At 50.2% G+C, this 15,527-nt stretch overlaps 1 protein-coding gene across 1 annotated transcript; it reads left to right on the top strand.

Moving 5' to 3' along the window:
• The first annotated feature begins 4,884 nt into the window (after positions 1-4,884).
• LOC144950063 (high-affinity choline transporter 1-like) lies at positions 4,885-15,244 on the top strand. The gene is made up of 8 exons (XM_078880060.1): positions 4,885-5,068; positions 5,745-5,858; positions 8,480-8,635; positions 9,771-9,919; positions 10,918-11,061; positions 11,705-11,858; positions 12,479-12,696; positions 13,896-15,244. Exons 1-8 carry the CDS (start codon positions 4,885-4,887, stop codon positions 14,451-14,453), a joined length of 1,677 nt encoding a protein of 558 aa, XP_078736186.1. The 3' UTR covers positions 14,454-15,244.
• Positions 15,245-15,527: the final 283 nt, after the last annotated feature.

The raw sequence follows: 15,527 nt of genomic DNA, 5'->3' as shown, positions 1-15,527 counted from the left end.
TAACAGCTGGGCTGATTTATTTAAGTAATCAATTAACCCTTTTTTATTCTCCTAATTATCCTCTTCGTCAGTTGAGAGTGGATGGACAGAGACATTGTTACCCCAACTCCCACCCCACACAACACACCCCCAGATCTACCCCTAGAATGTTGCTTGCTGCTTCCCCCCCCCACCCCAATAACTACACGGACCCCGTCAGGGTGGGCAGGGAGCATCCCCCTGACCCACACCGATGCTTTGTGCGAGTGCCGGAGAGTTCCCCTCCGCCCTGGGCGTGTTTTTGTATCCCCCTCCCCAGAGACCACTGGCGTGTTACTGAGCTACGCGCGCGCTTGCCTCGATTTCAAATAAAAAATCTGTACATGAAAAAAGAAATTAAATTACTTGACCAATTATAATCGGTTAATTTACAATTACTTGAAGACTGCAAACGTTGGGCGGGACAACAAAAAAGTGTCGCTTCTCTTCTCCCGTGTGCCGCTGGACGGGAGGTGATGGCCAAGGCTTGGCAGCATTACGAAACACCGAGTCACGATTGCCATGGTAAATTGGACTCCCGTGGCAAACTTAATTTCCATGGTAAACTTGACTCTTCATCACGGTTATCTAGTTTACCATGGCAGCCCAGTTTACTCTGACACAATCCTAAACTATGGGCACTCTGCCACATTTCATCTTGCAACCCAGCAGCAATCGAACCTCATGGCGGGACTCGAATTAACGGAAGTCAAAATCGTAGTTAATTTAGTTATTTTTGGCAACTCCGTCCCACAGCGCACGCAAACGCCGCGACCCGCCTAGCGCGGATCGTTTTGTTGCCGTGTCGTGTCCAAGCGTAGCGGCGAGGACGAATGCGCAGAAGAAACAAAACTTTTAAACTTTGATTAGTGCTTCGTGTCGATTCCTCTTACATCATCTGTCGTCTGAAATGGAGCCTGCAAAGGTGCGTGCGTGTCGGGTGGAGGTTGGGTCGTGTAGCCCGCATTCCCAGCCACCGCAAGCTCAAGCAACTTCTGTTTGGCCGCATAGAGGGGGCTGCTAAACGGACACGACACGGGCTGGAGAAGAGATGGAGCTGATGCGGTACGGGAGGATGTGGAGCTGAGTGGACTTGCCGATGACCGGTACCAGCGGTGTCAAGATCGGCCTCTGCGGAGGAGGCTCGTGAAGGACGCTGCTGCTGGGCAGTTGGCGGCAGTCGCCCTCCAACAACAACGGAGGGCAGAGGCGCGACGCTCACAACAACGAGCGGAGCGCCCGGCGAATAAAATGCAGCAAGTTGACACATGGTACAGCTGGTGCATCTACCGGTCATCTCAGTCAGCCAACCCATGGCACCACCTGGGTCTGTCCCGTGACCTGTCAGCAGCGAGTCCTCGATGCTTCAAGTGGCCTCAAAGTGCACATAGCCTGGCACGGGCGCCGTGGAGACGTCACCGTCACTTCGTGGCGAATGGCGGGGGTGTTGGTGTTATTAAATTATTATTGTTTATGTGCCGGTGCCGACCTTCATGGGTGCTCGCTTACACCACTTGCCCCAAAGGCTATGGGGGGGGGGAACTTTGTCTTTGGTTGAGGGAAGAGGAGGAACATGAACCCGTTAATCACATCGCCATTCCCGCCAGCTTACGAAATGTTGGCATTTCACATGTCTCGGATGTCTTGAGCCAAAACCTCATGTTTGCTTGTCTATGTATTGACTGCAATGCGATCTGGGGTTAAAAGCCCCCCCCCCCCCTTGCTCTTTAGCCACCTCCCTGTCGTGGATGTTGCTTCGGGATGAACAACCTGCGATGATTTAACCCCTTAGGGGCCGTCCATGAATGACGTCACGCACCTGGGGAGGGGGGAGGGTGAGACATTTGTGACGATGTGTGACGAGGGGGGGGGGGTTTGGGAAATGTGACGTCACATCAAAAAGCGCAACTTTAAATAAATATAGACAACGCGTTCCACTTAATTAAATATACTTTTTAATAAATGTTTTCTCCTACAACATCAGAGTGCAGCGCCACATTAAATACGCACTATGGCAATAGTTTAAAGCGATGTTATGCATGTTTTATTTGCAAAATGGAAAAATGGTTTGGGGGGGGGGGAAGCACAGCTTTGTGACGTCATATTTGAGGGGGGGGGTCTGACTTTTGTGACGCCGTGTGACGAGGGTGGGGGGGGGTCAACGTCCAAAATCGCGTTACGTCATTTTATGGACGGCCCCTTACACAAACTGCCTGTCGACTGATGAATATTCATGAGTGACGTGGGTCCAGTTCGCTTATTTTAACCGAATATCGAGGCGTTAACCCGCATTTGTGAGCAGCAAGCCCGACAAGGAGCTACAACTTTAACCGTAAGTGAACTTTTTCGGGTTTTTTCGGTGCCTACAGTTTCTGGCTTTTACTTGATGCAATCATTGTTATTTTTGTTTCATCGGATAGCTATGCGTTGAATTAAAAGAGGCGTTTCAGCTTCATGCTATTGCTTTACCAAGTTATTTTACATTGTCCACAATGACGCGCAACTATTGCTCTTGTTACGTATCGTCATATCATTTTGCGTTCAACACGCGACTCGTGTCCGATTAGCGCGGCTGGCTACGTACGGTGCGAAAGAAGTTCCAACACGCACGGCGGCATTTCTCCCGCATTCGAGGAAAGCCTGACTGCCCACGAGGCAATGAATGTTGAAACCCGGTCCACGGTTTTGCGTGCACCGGTCCGATGCGGCTGATGAGATGCACCACCTGAAGTCCCTGCTGCTATCGTGGGTTGTGTCATTGAACCTCTTCGCCGATCTTACGTCTTGCTTAGAAGCTACTGAAGTCCCAGTTACTATTGATGAATTGCCGCACGGTGTCGATGCCGGATGAAGCGAGTGCGGGTCTGTAGCTTGATGTTATAAAGGGGCCCTAATAAAAAAACGTAAATATTAAAACACACACATTTTTAACTTGCATAGTAAAGTAATTGCATTTTTTGTATCTGCTATACAGCCGGATAATACGACAAAATCGCTAACCTTAAACACTCAGTCGTTCGTAAAAGTTGAAGGCGGCATAGTACTATAGTAATAGAGCAAGTGCAGAATCACTGAACCGGAATTGAGAGCTTGATACTGCGGGGTCCTTGGTATGTGTCGCTACTTTTGCGACGACGCTAATCCTGCACTGCACGGTGATCTTACGTGACCCTCAATACCTACACGTGAACACTAAACAACATTACTAAAGGTCGCGTTACTCTTCTTACTAATTGGATAAACACATTTTCTCTCCATTTTAGTTCCAGGAAGATAACCGTTTTAACGTCGCCTGTAGCCACAGAATTACAGATGGAGATTAAAAAAAGCATTTGATAAACAACTGCGTCATAGTGATCGTTTATTTTTTTTATTTTTGTGTCTTAATAGCAAGAGCAAACGTAAAATACGTGTTAGGTTAATCGATTGAGTATCTGGATTGGCATGTTTTGTTCACGCGACAACTTAAATCCAGTTTCAGTTTAATTTATTTGGTAAAGCCCTGTGAGCCATTCGGCTCTTGAATCGGGTGCAACCGCAACAAACAAAAAAACAAAACATGAACAAGAAAACATCTTAAAGTGACGATCCACAGACAGAAAAATACAGGAAAAAACTGAAAAGTCTTCCAGAAAAAAAGCACCGTACACCAACGCTGTGCAAAAATCCCAGTGGGATGCAGATTGTTTTAGCCGTGTCATGTGGAGGGTGAATCACGACGCAATTTAGCTTCGTATTCACGTGATCTAACCCCACAAACAAGACGAATAAAGACTCGTAGTATTACTATTACGGTAACCGAGAAAATACACGCATGGGTTAAATGGGCTGTCTTGAGCGACTTTAAATGGTTAAACTAGGAATTCCTGTCGTCATGGGTGCTTGTGTAACGGGGAGCGGTGGCGCAGTAGTTAGCGCACTGCGCTACAAACCCGCCGACCCGAGTTGGATTCCCACTCGCAACAGCAGTGAACATTTGAACCAGTCGTGGGCTTCCCCGAGGTCTACTCGGCCTCAAACGAGTACATTGCGCGGGCTGTGTAAACACCAGCTGTGGAGAGACAAAGGCGGCCGGGCATGGTGTTGGCCACCCATCTCCTCGTGTGCCGTGCCGGCCTTCGTATGTGGTACTCGCAAACAGCACTTTCCCCCAACAGTCTGTGAAGACTAAACGGGGGATCTCTGTCTTTGTATGTTGAACTTCTTTCGCATCGTATGTCCCCAAGCGTGCTAATCGGAGGTGCGGGGGAAGGACAGGAAACGAACCACAAAAAGCAGTTCCAACACGACAAGCCTTGATTGTCGTCATCATTGAGTCGGTGGGCATTGTGTGCGCAGAAACTCACTCGACAAAAATAACACGTGTACAATCCACCCGCTCGTGTGTCGGCTTCTCACGCGCGCTGCTCGCTGACAGCACTTGCCCCGACTGTCTATGGTCGTGCACCGCAGTTAGATGCGTCCCTGATGAAAAGTTCCGCGTTAACAGAAAAACTATTTCCCCCCCCCGTGAACAGGGAACGCAACGAGGGTTAACGTTTGGCGAGATACGATGTAGCGCGTGCGAGGGTACGCCGCCACGTTACTCTGTCAAACCGCGTGCCGTGTCGCACCGCTTACCGGCACAGCAGCTCAAGAAAGCTGTTCGACAGCGTTGTAACGTGGAAGAGGCGCGTTATAGCGAACACGCGTTCGCTATAACGTGTGAACGACGTGTGAGCGACGACGCGTGTTCGCTATAACGCGCCTCTTCCGCGTTACAACGCTAAGCGAGGACTTGCCGTGTCCGTCTGGTCCGACGTGTCTTCCAGCGTCCGCGTGAAGGTGAACGGGGTCACGGCGCGGGACACGAGATCGCGCACAGCGATGGCCGTTAACGTCGGTGGCCTGGTGGTCCTTGTCGTCTTCTACGCGGCCATCCTGGCAACGGGCATCTGGGCCTCGCGCAAGTCCAAGAGGATCGAGAAGAAGTCCGGCGGCTCGCGCAGCGAGGTGGCCATGGTGGGCGACCGCAAGATGAGTGCCCTCCTGGGGGTGTTCACGGCCACAGGTGAGCCGCGCCGGTGATGTGCAGTGTATTTTGCAGTGCATCGTGTAGTGCAGGCCTGTCCAAAGTCCGGCCCGCAGGCCAATCACGGCCCGCGGGCAGATTTCATACGGCCCGCAGCTTCGGTCTTATAATGTGTTATTTATGGCTCGCCAGCTCTGTCAGAATAAATACATCATAAAACTCATGGAAATTTAAGGTATTCTATACAGTTTGTTCAATGTTATCTGACTGAATGAAAGGCAGAATTGCGTTTTTCGAGTTGTTCCCGTCTGCCCGAGTGGCTTATATTTGGTTACATTGTCATTTGAAAAATAAAGGTAATTGTGACAATGAAAATAGTTTTATAACAGTGTGTATTTCCACGTAACTTTTGTGGTTAAAACAATGTCAAAAGGAACTATTGGCCCCCGGGCATCTTCACTTTATCAAATGTGGCCCTCTTTGCAAAAAGTTTGGACACCCCTGGTGTAGTGCATAGTGTAGTGTATATAGCATCTGAAAGTGCGCGATGCGGTGACCGTCTTTGTTCGATGTCCAGCCAAAAGCCGCTGCTGCTGCTGCGAGAATGACCGCGTGATGATGGCTTAAGCTCCTTGACGAGTACTCGCTAACAGCACTTGCCTGCCCCAACAGTCTGTTTAAAGCCACACGGGGGATCTTTGTCTTCGCTGTGCAGCGACGTGGGTGGGAGGTGCGTACATTAACGGCACGGCGGAGATGGTGTATACGCCGGGGCTTGGACTGGCCTGGAACCAGTTCCCTTTCGGCGCTGCCATCAGCCTCTGCGTGGGTAAGGTGATTATTATTATTATTCGCAACGAGCACCCTGCAGTGGACGTGCCCCAGCGTTCCATTAACGTTGGGCCACGTGACCAGTCTGTGGTCGCGTGGGTGGTGGCATGTGTGGGTACTCCCTGGCCCCGTTTTAAGATTTTCTGACCTGCGTGGAAGATTCGGTCAAAAACTCGCCACTCGGGGGGAGCTGCAGTGGTCCCCTCGATTTGAGAGGCACTTCTGACAACAGTGGCACGAGCAGGCAATTGCAGGGCAGTACCACTGATTTGTTTTCTAGCTCTAACAAGTCTTCAATGGATTCCTGATGTCCGCAGACCCCGCAGGGTCGAGCCCACTGGAGTGAAATCCTCCCAAAACGCCGCTGGCTGTGTACGGTGCGAGAGAAGTTCAACAGAGTATGCCTTTTCAATCTGCGGTGGCGTCTGGGCACGCCCAACGTGTTGAAAAAACAATTTGGTGTCAGACTTTCACGAGACATTTTGACACTGTCAACCTACGGAACTGACAATCAATTTCGCAAAGTGGCAAACAAAATGTATATATATATAAAACTTACATTTTAAGTTTAAATAAGCAACATTTATTTCAAAATTATCAAATCTAAGCTTGTGGCGATGGGATGTAGAGCAGTTCGTATGTTTGCTTGTTCTGTATGCTGCTTGATTTTAATCAAATGTTTAATTGATGCGACTGGTAATGAAACTCTAGACGATACTTGAAAATCAAACACACAAGCAAAAACAGATTGTGAATGAAGGGATGGATATGCTTCACTCTCCCCCAGGCGAGTTCATTATTCATGTTTTTAGTTTATTTTCCATTGTGGTCAATGTAGCAGGTTCGAGTTATAATGTGGAAAATGTACACCGATTTTATGATTATTATTACAGATGAATCAAAGCAATAATCTAATCGATTATTTCAATCGTCAACAGTCGCAGCGCTACCCACCTGCCAATTGCAATTTAAATCGCGTGCGCGTCTGCCTCGAACCATTTACAACGACAAAGTGGGGAGTGCGTGTTCAGACCCCCCCCCTCCAACTTCAAAGTCAATTTGATCACAACTTTTCCACACATTGCAAACTCATGCTATGACATTTTTTGCGGCCGGCTGTAAGTTTTCAATGACAAGCCGCTGGAAACAAAAACACACCAGATTGAAGTTTTGTTGCCAGACAAAAAGGGGAAAAATCTATTGTCTTAAACCAGATTAAATTTGTGTTTGTTTTGCCCCCAGACAGAGAGGTTGTTGGCTTAACGTGCGAGGCGAGGTCGTCCCCTTGTTCACGAGCGGGGGAAGCAGCAGAGAGGCAGTCTGATGTGGGGGAGGGGGGGGGGGGTCCTCTTTTATATGTGAGGCTGTGTGAGGCCTTTTGGCGTCATCTGGTCCAACACCAGTGGAGACTAGGCTCTGAGAAAAGCTGTCTCGGGTGTGGACCAATCAACTTCAAGGACAGTGCATATCATTATCATCATCGGAGTTGTTTATTTTTGTTTGCATTTTGACTGCTTGTGTTGTGGTTATTGCAAACATGATGCCTTGTATAAAGGTGTCAGTTTTTGTACCAGTTTAAAGGGTAAAAACCTATTACTAAAATAGATCCCTTTTACCCACCCCTAAACCCCCCCCTCGGGCGCTCGGTGCTGATTTATTTTGTGTTTTTTTTTTTATTCTCGTTATATATTTATATATTCATTATTTTCTTTACATTTTTGACTTAAATCTTTCGTGACTGCAGGAATTCATATTCTTTGGGTCTTTCGGTAAAGCCACGGAGGTAGAAGACGATTGCTCGTGTTGCGATCGAAACGTCGTGTCTTTGATTTTAGTTCTTTTTTTCTATCTACATTGCTTCACCGAAAGGCCCAAAGAAAATGTATATTTTTAGTTTGTCGTCCGTTCACCCCCCGCCCGCCCGCACCGCCGATTAGCAAGGATGGCTACGTACGGTGCGAAAGAAGCTCAACATAGGCAGCCAAAAGCCGCTGCTGCTGCTGCGAGGATGATTGGAGGTGTCGCGTGATGACGATGTATTCTCCTTGACGCTAACAGCACCTCGCTAAGGTGCTAACAGAACTCGCTAACAGCACTTGCCCCAGCGGTCTGTTAAAGGCTACACGGGAGGTCTTTGTCTTTGGTGTGCAGCGACGTCGGTGGCATGCGCGTACATTAACGGCGGTGTACGAAGACAAAGATCCCCCGTATAGCCTCTGACAGACTGCTGGGGCAAGTGCTTTCAGCGAGTAGCAGCTATGAGGGGGGGGGGATGGGTGTCCCAACAACCACGCCCCGCCACCTTTGTCTCCCTCATGGCGATGTCTACACATCACACCAGATGTACTCATTTGGGGCTGAGACGACCTAGGGGAGGTCCCAGCACCGGTTCATGAGAATCGTCACTGGTGTTGGCCGTGAGCGCAAATCGAACCGGGGGGGAGGAGGGGGGGAGGGAGGGGGTCGCCGGATTCGTAGCGCAGCGGTGCGCGCAAACCGCTCCACCACCGCCGGTGTTCGACACGCTGCCGACATGCGTACAGCTCGTCCGATGGTGCAATTTCGCTCCTAATCTCATTCCACGTTTGCCCGCGGTGTCACCCGCCCGCCACGCCACAGCCGCGCTCTTCTTCGTCAAGCCCATGCGCTCTCGCCGCTACGTCACGATGCTCGACCCCTTCCAGATGCGCTACGGCAGGTGGATGGGCGCTCTCTTCTACCTCCCCGCCACCTTCGGTGACCTCTTCTGGGCAGCCGCCGTCCTCGCCGCGCTCGGTAAGACGCCCGCGCCGCCACTCGCGCGGTGTCGTCGAGAAATGTGAAGAAGATGAAATGAAAGAAAAAAAGCCGTTAAAACATCACGAATTCAAAAGTTCAAAGATGTTTCCTGTTCACGTTAGGAAGTCCACTGGAGCTGTGCGATTTTTAATCTAAATTGAAAACTAATTTCTATAATACAAGTTTTTTTGGGGTTAAAGCGCGTACAAACCCCCCCCCCTGTATTATTTAATACTATTATTTACTATTATAATGAGCCAATAATGTCTGTGTATCCCTAGCGTGACATCACTCCACGTCGACCAGCCCCCCTCATTAATAATCATGAGCAGGTGACGTCATTCCACATGTGGGGGGCGAGGTGCCTTCTCCCCCCTCCTCGGCGTCAACTCACAACCCTCACTACAAAGGCAGAACCCTCACGTCACGCGGTCTCCGTCACGCTGTTGAGACATCGAAGTAAAAAGGACGTCGTGATGAACGAGGGATTATAACCTTTAAATGAAATAGGTCTGTGTCACCGCGCCCTTACAAACTGCACACGAATTGATGCGATGAATATCACGTCGCGGTCTGCTTTCCGCTTGCAAGTTTCAGGTTTACCGCAATACACCCGTCCTTGGACGGGCCAAATGCTAGTGGATGATATTGGTCGCGAAAGCCTACGTGCTCAACGGAAAACGAATTTCTTTAGAAGGGCTTGTTCTTGTGTTTAGTTTTGTTGTCCTAAAGGGGTGAGTCCATCTGTAGGGACGAGTCTAACCATAGGACAATCTCAGAAGGTTGATGGGCTGAGCCAAACCCCGACAAGGTGTTGAACTCGCAAACTTCCGCCACATATCTGGCTGCAGTAAAAGCTGCGGCCTGTTCACGCCGCTGTTGGCAAAGGGGCCTCCGATACCTGCGACTGGTCTTCGCAGGTGCTCGCTAACAGCACTTGCCCTCGTAATCTGTGAAGGCTGCACCGGGGGGCTGGTGGGGGGGGGGGGGGACTTTGTCTTAATATTGACCGAAGCGTGATGCAATTTTTCGCATTGTGCGACCGTCAGACCGAGGTGCGATGAATTTCGACAGTGAAGTTCAGCGCTTGTGATCTGCGGAGTCTAAGGGACTTGCGCACGTGTTTCGTCAGGCTCCACCATCAGCGTCATCGTGGACATCAACAGGACCGTGGCGGTCATCATCTCGGCCCTCATCACCATCGTTTACACCCTCCTGGGGGGCCTCTACTCCGTGGCCTACACCGACGTCGTCCAGCTCGTCTTCATCGTCGTCGGGCTGGTGGGAGGACGCAGCTCTTGACCACGTGTTCACAGGGGGGGGGTGGAAGTTGTGTGCCCACGTGAGATGTTGAGCTGACTTGGCTTAAGTTAAGCGCTTCTCATGATCTGCCTCTGCCTGTTGCCGAGTCCTGATGCGTGTTCCTTGAGCTCACTGCCCTGCCAACGCTACCCCCCTCCCCACTGCCTTCATGCCACCTTTGTTTAAATTAAACATCACCCTTTTCACACTTTACAATTGTGGGTTGAAAACTACATGTCACCGACAATCCCCGAGACTATTAATGTTTAATGTTTCTGGAAGATGTAAAGATTTCCTAGGACGGATACCTTAAAAAAAAACGTTCCTGAGAAATCCAGGACAGGTGACAACACTTGCGTTGGGCCTTGCTAAGCCCGACACCCCTGGTGCCTCTCCATCTGTCCTAGGCCTTGTCAATCCTTGGCACCGTTATGTTGCCACTTGTTTCGTCACCACCTGTCTCGTCACCACCTCTCTCTGTGACTTCGTCTTGCTGCCTGCTCAGTGCTTTGCCAGCTCTGGGGCTCGTCAGCCTGTCATCTTTAAGCCGATCCCTGGCTCAATCAACTTGATGCCTGGCCTTGCCTTTCTGATGCTAACCAATTGATCCCATGACATTTTGTCACGTCCAGGAATATATTGCAGTGCCGTCACTTTTAATCCGCAGTAAAAAAAATGTTTTGAGAGATTGTAACGCGCGCGGTTTTCGTTCACTCTCAGCGAGAGGGAGGGAGGGAGTGAGAACGATTTCAGAGGCGCGGGAATCCACAGACAAGCGGGGGGGGAGGCTGCCAGAAATGGCGCCGACAATTCCCAAAGCTCTGTGGTTCTACATGAGGATGCTTGGCCATCTTTAAAAAAAAAGATTTGTGTGCATACGCCGGCTTAGTTTGTTGCATCAGGCAGTTACCCAACCGCAGGTCGAGTCGCCCGTCACACTTGCATTTTGGCGGCGCGCGTTCCATCCCCTCTGGCAGGTGGTGTGCGTGCCGTTTGCCATGATGAACCCGGCGGTGAAGAACATTGGCACCACGCTGACGGAAACCGTCTACCAGGAGCCCTGGCGGGGCCGCCTGGAGACCAGGGACATCACGCGCTGGATCGACAACATGCTCTACATGGTGAGGAGCGCTCTTCAGCGGGAGCCCGCGTGCGTTGCCGACGCCACCCGGAGGGGGGGGGGGGGCAGTCACACGGTGTTGGCCTAACGACCTGCTGACCTCGGTTTACTCTGGTCAAATACATTTCTTGCCCTGCCTGATTCTGCTACAATGGCGCCTGAATATACTTTTGGGGAAAGTGCTGTTAGCGAGCACCTATGAAGGCTGGCACGGCACACGAGGGGGTGGGTGGCCAACACTGCGCCCAGCCGCCTTTGTCTCCCCAGTAGCGACATTTACACACCATACCAGGTACTCATTTGAGACTGAGTCGACCTAGGGGAAGCCCAGAACCAGTTAAGATTATAATCGTCGCCCTGAGCTGGAATTGAACTCTGGCCGCCGGGTTCGTAGCGCAGCGCGCTAACCACGACGCCACCGCTCTCTCCCCTTTAACAAATAAATATTTCTCTTTTAAGGCCACACGCACAGAGACGGGTGTTGTTATTGATAAACGTGATGCGTTTTTAACGTAAAGAGCCCCCCCCCCCTCGTTCGTGCTCGTCAGCCCTTCCCGGCCGTCGCGCGTGGCCGGTGATGCGCGTCGAGCGAGGTGGACCTGTGCACGCGGTGTCCCACGTGCTGACGGCCGTGCTGGTTGCAGGTTCTCGGCAATATCCCGTGGCAGGCGTACTTCCAGCGGATACTCGCGACAGGCTCCGTGAAGCAGGCGCAGGTCATCTCGCTCGCCTCCGCCTTCATCACCTTCATCCTCGCCGTCCCGCCAGTCCTCATCGGAGCGGTCGCGGTGAGCACCGGTAATTACTCGTCGGGGGGGGGCGAGGAAAGGGTTCGGCGAGCGGGACTCGGCAGGCAGTGGCGGTGGCACGTGTGCCGATTGTTGCGGGGATTTTGGGGCGTCGCGGCGGCGACAGGTTAATTGCCTCGCCTGGTACGCGGGAGGTCGTGGGTTTTGATCCCGACGCCCGACGTCTGTACGTTTGGAGTTTGAATCCAGGGAGTCGGAATATAATCCGAGGAGTGAGAATGCCATGCTCAACAGGTGTTTGAAAATGTTTACTTATTTGGCCGTTACAATTGCATTTTTTACCACCGCACCACCCATAAAAACGATGGCTTTAATTTTTTGGCTTTGATTTAGCCTGACAGTTATCTGGATCCATCAGGCTTGTAACAGCTCGGTCCATCAGGCTTGTAACAATTCACTGCCTCCTGGCAAATTCGATGTATTGTCAGATAAAAATCTGGGTAACCATTCGTTTCCAGAATAAAAATTTCACACGAAAATAATACATTCTTGCATGCACAATTCGGCGCAAGCATCGAATCGCCGCGTGTCCACGATCCGTAAAGAGTGAGGTGTTCTCCCGTAGCCTGTGCCGGCTGTGACCGATCCCACGTGCCCCCTGTCGCGCAGACTGGAACATGACGACCTACGGCCTCCCCTCGCCGCACGAGAGGGGCGAGGAGGGCATGATCGTGCCCATCGTGCTGCAGCACATTTGCCCAAACTACATCGCCATCATGGGCATCGGGGCGCTGGCCGCTGCGGTGATGTCGTCCGCGGACTCGGCGCTCCTGTCGGCTGGCTCGCTGTTCACTCGCAACGTCTACACGCAGATCATCCGCCCCCAGGTGCTGCGGTTTAAAATAAAATGAACAAAAATTGTGCCTCAATTCCCAATTTTTGTGTGCATTCGGCGTAGTATCCGTGAGTTGATGGGTCTATTTGTAACTCTCCTAGAGCAGTGCATTATGTCACGTGTTAGGGAAACAGCTCACAGAAGGCAGGGAAAACGGAGCTGAGTCTGAGATCCGCGACCTCTGGTCCAGGATGATGTCTCAAGTGACATCTTTGTTCCCCCGCGTGTTAGGAAAGGGTAGATTAAATCATTACAAGTAACTACTTTTGAGATTCCTTGGACAATTGTGACCTACGGCTTGGTAGTAAAGTGAATATTTAGAAAATTCTCAGAACTGGAATATATCCAACCTAAGTGAAAACATCAAATGTAACTTTCTTTTTTAAAGAGAATCTATGGAAATTGGGTTTAAATCATCAACTCATTACATTGTACGGGAGAGCTCGATTCAATCAAGGTTGGCTACTAAAATTTTTATCGTAAGGTCTCTCAATGATGCCGGCTCAATGCTCTGAATCCCGAGCCTCCCACACACTGTCCCTTCTCGTGGTGTTCGTGGGCTTAACATCTCACTAAACTTCGATTTAAAGTTTTCGTGACTGCAGGGATTCATCTTCTTGGTTCTTTCGGTAAAGTCACGTAGAAGGGAAAAAATGTAATAAAAAACATAAAAAACATATAATAAAATAATTATTTGATTATGTTTTATTTTTCTTATTTTCTTATTTCCCTTCTACGTGACTTTACCGAAAGAACCAAGAAGATGAATCTCACTAAACGTGAACGGTAGCCGCAGCCATAGCGAGAGATATGGTGGATGTGGTGTGCCGGGCATTGTTACTGTTTTTCGGGGTCGCAGAGCCGGAGTGACTCTGTTGAAATGAACCCCCGTTACCGGTACTCTTCATTTGTAGGGGTGGAGAATTTAATTCCCCTTCTCTTTCAATTGATTGTTGCAATTTTAGGATCACGATTTTCTTCAAGAATGTCGTATGTGCGCGTAACCGTGTACACACGTGCAATTGTACATTATTTTCACCGCCGCACGTTGGAAAAATCGTCGAAATGACGACCCGGTGCAACGTAAGTGCAGCGCAACGACCATCGCACGGCGGCGGCGGCCACTCATCTTGTTTGCGCGTGCACACACACACGTCGAAATGAACAGCGCGATTGTGCGTTGCCCGGCAGGCTTCGGACCGCGAGTCCATGTGGGCGCTGAGGGGTGCGGTGCTCGCCGTTGGCTCGCTGGCCACGATCCTGGCCCTCGAGACGAGCTCCACCTTCACCCTGTGGTTCTGGAGCGGAGACTTCACCTACATCATCATCTTCCCGCAGTTCTGCTGCGTGCTCTTCTTCGGGGCGTCCAACGGCTACGGGCTCATCGTCGGGCTGGTCACGGGGCTCTTCTTCAGGGTCACGGGCGGAGAGCCCCTCATCAAGATGCCGGCGCTCATCCGCTACCCCGGCTACTACGAGGTGGACGGCCTGGTCCACCAGGCTCTTCCCATGAAGACCTTCTGCATGCTGCTCTCGCTGACGGCCAACGTCGCCGCGTGTTTCGCCACGAGGCGCTTGTTCGCGTCCGGGACGCTGCCAGGAAGTTGGGATTTTTTGAAGGAGTTCAGCGCCCCGGACTCGGATTCGGCCCCTTCTCGGCCGGAGCCCTCCGAGGTTGTAGCGCCCGCCGATGGCGCAGAAAACACTGAGCTGCCTCTCGTGTCTTGCGAGAAACAATCGGCCCAGTGACGGACGTCGAGCGAGGCTAAGCAGACGTCTAAATCGCCACGGGGAGCACGACAGAGTTCTGCTGCGTCGCCATGAACACTCGCACTAAACGCATGAGACCAAATATATTTTCTTTTAAGTCCTGTGCCTTATTTGACATTGTATAGCGCTATATAATGCGTCATCTTACGTTGATATTTTAGGGACTGCACACTGCTGGTTTTAAGGCAGATGTTACATGGTTCGTCAATGTAAATAGTTACCGGGAAGGCATGTTTAATCATATAACAATTAGCAATGTACACAAATTTGTGTGCAGCTATCATAGTTTGCATGTTGGACTTGCAATCCAGCGGTGGCCAGTTCAATGCAACTCGGACACCTATATCTTGACTATGTCATGTGTATGCTGTGCGTGTTACGTCGGTCGGTGCTTGTGTATTGTATGCGTCTTATTATGAGACAGTGGTTGGGAATGTAACGTTGTTAAACTTCAGTTGATCATCGATTATCCAGCTTCCAACATCCAACAAGGCCGGGACTAATCCGGCGATTGGCACCATGGCGTGACAAAAAGCAGCTTTGCTTGATTTGAGTATCAAATATTGTATACAGGACATTATACACTACATAGAGCTCAAACACTGAACATACTGCACGTGTATAACATTTACATGACTAATAGCTCCAGTGATTAAAACATCAATTAGACAGTGCGCCCCGGTGAGCAGTGCGTTGTGTTTTCCGTTGTGTTCGCATCAGTCCGGCGATCGTCAAACGCATCACCCATAATAGAGTTTTTTTGGGTTAGATCGCTTAAATCTAAGCCAAAAACGTCTATTATGGATGATATTGGTCGCGAAAGCCGACGTGTTTCAACGCATCAAGTTGTTGAAACAAGAGCGTTAGTGGTAGTACATTGCCCCATACAGGGTTCTCGAGATTGGAGCGGTAAGTACGGTACGGTAACTTTTAACAGCAGGATATTTATTTTTTCGTCTACTTTTATGTTTATGCCAATTTCATATCGTAAACTAATTAAAAGCACACAAAATATAAACACCTATAAACGTCATTTCATGTAAGAAGTGTCGA

Source organism: Lampetra fluviatilis, chromosome 56 (genome assembly GCF_964198595.1).
Source record: "Lampetra fluviatilis chromosome 56, kcLamFluv1.1, whole genome shotgun sequence".
NCBI classification, from domain to species: domain Eukaryota; kingdom Metazoa; phylum Chordata; class Hyperoartia; order Petromyzontiformes; family Petromyzontidae; genus Lampetra; species Lampetra fluviatilis.
This window is presented reverse-complemented; position numbering and strand designations above follow the sequence as displayed.

What these genes read in the sequence shown, in the direction of transcription:
- LOC144950063 (XM_078880060.1), top strand. Translation starts at nt 4,885, where the DNA reads ATGGCCGTTAACGTCGGTGGCCTGGTGGTCCTTGTCGTCTTCTACGCG. An exon ending in TGCCATCAGCCTCTGCGTGG is followed by an intron (nt 5,859 to 8,479) that starts GTAAGGTGATTA and finishes GCCACGCCACAG; the next exon opens with CCGCGCTCTTCTTCGTCAAG. An exon ending in AGCGGTCGCGGTGAGCACCG is followed by an intron (nt 11,859 to 12,478) that starts GTAATTACTCGT and finishes CCTGTCGCGCAG; the next exon opens with ACTGGAACATGACGACCTAC.